Genomic DNA, 4,768 nt, shown 5'->3' on the forward strand with positions numbered 1-4,768 from the left:
AGCTTTTAAGCAATGAGATTTAGAGAAAGAAAAAGTTTTTTCAAAAATACTTATTTTGTTAAATAGTTTCAAAATCACCTACTTTAGTAATTAGTTTTCTCTCCAACCCCATTTTAGTAAAAAAAAAAAAAAAAACTCTGTAAAAAATATTTTGTTCAAAAACAAATATTCAATTTTATTAAAATTAGGGATTACCAATTTTAAAAATTACCAAATTATTATAAGTAAAATTTATGTAATAAATATTATGTTAAAACACATATATAAAATTTTAAGGGATTATAAATTTTATTAATATTCTTAATGTTAAGCGGATGGTCAAAACTTGTCGATGAGGTTGTTGCGAAATTCAATAATAATATCTAATTTATATTGGTGGTAAGATGGTTTTGTCAAAGCAATAAGATAGAAAAGGTAACGAAAAAACCGTACACAATTTTGAATGTTAAAAATAAGAGGTTATAAACATGTATAAAATACATGTGTTACAAAAGAGTAATGTAAAAAATAAAGTTAAAAGCAATATCATATAGAGCATGTGCATGAAAAAGATGCATTTAGAGACACAGAATAATATAAAGCCAAACATCTAAAAAAATCTAATATATAAAGCCAAACATCAAAATCCAATATATAAAGCCAAAAATCCAAACATAATTTTTATTTGAAACTTAAATAAAGGCAAACATCCAAACATGGATTAAATTCCAAAAATCCAAGAAACATAAACATAGATAATCAGTTTGAAAAACCAAATGAAACAAAAAAAAAAAAAAAAAAAACAAAAACAAAAAGTCTCCAAATCTTGAAATATAACAACGAAATCAATTCATTGTCTTTGTTACCAAATCTTAAGCTTTCATTTTGAAGCCTTCTCCGATTGGAGTTAAAAGTGTCACACCTTCATTTGCAATTGCATGACTGGTTGTGGCTTTGTCTTCAACACTCAGCGCCTTAAACTTAGTTGCTAACATGCTAGATTCATCGTCATCTTCAAAAACATCCACAAGTTTCCTCTTGAGTTTATCATCAGAGGAGGTAACAGATCCCTTGTAATTATTGGTTTCATCATGATCATCGACATTAGAACTTGGAGTTTGATTGTCACCAATATCAGAAAGCTGTTATTAAAATTAAATAACAAAGAATAAACATTTTAGACAACTTTTTATTATATATCTTTTTTAAGAAGAATTTGCATAGATACTATATGTACCTTAACTGAAAGAGAACCGCTTGATTGAAGTTCCGAAACAGATGCTCCCGAAATAATCGAATCGGAATCGGATGGCTGAAGTTTGAAATGGTAAGGTAATAATTTGTATTTTAAAGTATAAGAAACAAATAATACAAAATAATTATGTTCTAATTATTTAAGATAATTACCGGAGAAACAAAAACCCTTTTATCAATTTGTTAAATAATTCCATGATCATCAGTAAGCTTGGAAATCCCATAGTCTTCCACATTATTTCTGAAGTTGAAGTCGGCAATGTCAACCTTGAAAGCAAATTTCTTTTCTAAATTCTAACAAACAATTCAACTCAAAGGGAATTCCACCCCTTGCGATCCCATTCTATAGTAAATTTAACCAAAAAAATTAAAAGACATGTCGGAAGAAAAGCAAAGACACGGTACACAAAAGAAAATTATATGTGTTAATTAACTAATTTCCACAACTAAATCAACGCAAACCTCATATTTAGCAACAATCAAATCACTGGCTGGTTTCTTAATCAGCAACTTAGCATCTCTATCAAAGAGGGTCAAAGAAACAACTCCAGTGGAATCTTGCACCCTTATCTTTATCTTATACCTACAATTGGGTTGACATATCCATTAATTAAAAGTTAAAAAAATCTTAACAATATAAACCAAAGATATTCATCATAAAAATGTAATAACAAACTATAAGTAATTGTATACCTAGGTGTAGAGACAACACCTAATGCGTTACATCTTGTATACCTAGGTGTGGAGACAACACCTAATGCCACCTTCAACAACATTAACCACTAGTTTACGACTACAATTGCTACACCCAATGTAATACCAATCTGTATCCGGACATATAGCTTTTATTGTTTCGAGAAAAATGATACTTTTTGGCTGTAAAAAAGTAACAATATAATTAATTGTTATACAATAGGGTATAAGATATAAATAGGAGACTTTAAAAAATTTAACCAGTAACTTACCAAGAGTGTTGTGCAAATCTCGGAAATATTATAGAAAGATGTTTTTAAAAACTCGTCATCAAGAGATGACAATGACCTCACTGGAATTGGTCTACGAATGTTGACATCATTGCCATTTAGCAATCCAAACAATCTGCAAATGATAAATGTTGTTATTACATAAAAGTAACGTATTCAAAATATTAATCAACGTATATAGGAAAAAAACAGATACTAATTGTTATACACCTGTTTTTGTATTGGTCAATTTCAAATAAGTAGTCATTGATAAACACACGGCTCACATCCGATCCAAAAGAATTAGAGACCTAAACTTTCTCTACAAAAAATTATAGATTATATGATGACATAATATATTGAAGATGATAATTTTGAAAGATAAATGAAATTAAAGTAGAATTGAAGTAGAATAAATATAATTACCTTCATTATCAGAACCGGTATAATACTTTACTCTACCAAATTAAAGTAAAATAATCGCTTGGCCTTCCTCAAAATGATCTGACATATATAGACAATTGTGAGACATAATCATCCAAGAGTGTAAGATAAACACAATTTCCACTAAAAAAACAACGTAGATATTAAATAACATATTGTAAATAAAAAACATGAAATTAAAGAGAATATGAAATTAGACTAAAATACTTACATGAAAAAGAATTATATGTAACTTAAAGTCTAATGTTTGGTATGCCACTAATATATAAGTTGGTTTATTTCATTTAAATTTGAAAAAAATAACCGCATGAACAACTAATGTGTTACATACATTAGTTGTTTCTAGCATCGACAACTAAACTACTAATAGTAAGGTATTAATTTTTTTATCAAGGCGCATACTTGAGATCTTGTATAAGGTTAAATTATATTTATAAAAATATTTTTGAATAAGGTTAAATGTTTTATAAAAATACTTTTGAATAAGGTTAAATGTTTTAATTTGTAAATATAGATATAAACCCAAATTTATGCCCGCCCTTTTCTGGAATTTTAGTTTTTAAAAATTTAATATATCCACCGAAAGTTAAACTACAGTTTTTAAAAGTAAAAAATAAAGAGAATTTGTAAATTGGGCAACTTAAAGTTTATTGGTTGGTATGCCACGAATATATAAGTTGGTTTATTTCATTTAAAATTGAGAAAAATAACCACGTGAAATTAAAAAATAATACCAAACATGATATTAAATAAAGATATTTTAAATAAAGTTGTTATCAATAGTATTACCTTAAATCAGAGATCTTCATGACATGTTTGTTTTTGTCTTTAAAGTTTGACTCGCTGCTTTTGAAGATGTGAACCACATGACCAATGACATCCACCAAAATCAAATGAAAGTATTAGTTGAAATACAAACTTGCAAATTAATAAAAAAAATCTAATAAATATATAGAAAAATATTATTTAAATATAAAATGAGGTGTATACCTATATTGGACTTGAAAGAAATCTCTTTGTTAATTATTGATTGAAAAGAAGTTATTTTGAAACCAAACATACGACTATCAAAGTCTTCACATCGATTGACATGGGTGTTTGGTCCCAAAACCAACTTGTTTGGACAATCAATTACTCTATAGTTGGAACCATTCAAACCCATGCCAGGATTCACAATTGTTAGAGTAGAGTTTTCGTTTAAAAACCTTTTGAAACGAAAAATATCGGGTTTGAAAACTGTAGCTTACATTCTATTCTCCTTTCATGAAATAATAATATAATAATAAGAAGCATGTGTAAATAATTAATGAAAAAAGTAATAATTTTTATAGAGAAAGGAAAATATATTACAAATTGATCCACGAGGACCATCTCCATCAAGAAGTCATCATTGGCATGTTTGTTATCCTTGACGGTCCATGCTCTAAAACTCTAACCTTAAATGTGGATGGAGATGTTTTGAGAACATCAATTTCATTCAACATTTTAAAGTTTTTAACCTCCATTGTAATCTGTTTTAAATAAAATGATAGAAGACTTTAGTGAAATAATACATTTAATATAAAATTTATAATTAACAATTGAATAACTTACTTTGTAAAAGCTTCAAGTGCAGAAGATTGCTATAATGTGGAGAATGCAAATACGAGCGGACGTTACATAGTACATACAGAGTGTTAAACATCGTAATTTTAGAAACCGTTTTAATTAAATTATAAATAATTGGGTCCGTTTCATGTTGAATTACGCCTTTAAACCCTATATTAAACTACTGCTTCAATTAAACGCTTCTAACTCCCCATCCGATTGGGAACAACTCCATAAATTATTCACGCATCAATTTTCATCTCTCAGGTTCAGGTTTCAATTTCATCTCTAATTATCATTCTTTTTAGGGTTCATACAGTTTTTAATTTGGTTACGATTGGGGAAACTCTATAGATTATTCAGGTATCAAATTTCATCTCAATTAAACATGTATATTTGGTTGTTTGATTATAATTTAGGAAATTGATTTGTTGGTCAGTAATCTTGTAAGGCTAACCACACTAATCTTGGCTGACAACAATTTTTTGATATGTTGCTAAGGCTTACTCTAGGAGACTTGATAAAATTCTCTCTTTTTGGCA

The 4,768-nt window shown here is 27.9% G+C and overlaps 1 protein-coding gene across 1 annotated transcript; it reads right to left on the minus strand.

Annotated features, from left to right (window-relative positions):
* Positions 1-851: 851 nt before the first annotated feature.
* LOC143601784 (uncharacterized) lies at positions 852-2,627 on the minus strand. The gene is made up of 7 exons (XM_077079097.1): positions 2,622-2,627; positions 2,427-2,506; positions 2,199-2,331; positions 1,988-2,109; positions 1,696-1,816; positions 1,217-1,291; positions 852-1,121 (listed from the first exon to the last, which is right to left on the minus strand). Exons 1-7 carry the CDS (start codon positions 2,625-2,627, stop codon positions 852-854), a joined length of 807 nt encoding a protein of 268 aa, XP_076935212.1.
* Positions 2,628-4,768: the final 2,141 nt, after the last annotated feature.

Source organism: Bidens hawaiensis, unplaced genomic scaffold (genome assembly GCF_021521415.1).
Source record: "Bidens hawaiensis isolate Kalapana, Puna unplaced genomic scaffold, B.hawaiensis_p1.1 tig00057086_1, whole genome shotgun sequence".
In the NCBI taxonomy this organism is placed as follows: domain Eukaryota; kingdom Viridiplantae; phylum Streptophyta; class Magnoliopsida; order Asterales; family Asteraceae; genus Bidens; species Bidens hawaiensis.

Excerpts from the sequence above, each read along its gene's own strand:
- LOC143601784 (XM_077079097.1), bottom strand. Across the intron at positions 1,292-1,695 it reads TGATTGTTGCTAAATATGAG|CCATCCGATTCCGATTCGAT; the intron begins GTTTGCGTTGAT and ends TTCAAACTTCAG. Across the intron at positions 1,122-1,216 it reads GCGGTTCTCTTTCAGTTAAG|CTTTCTGATATTGGTGACAA; the intron begins GTACATATAGTA and ends TTTTAATAACAG.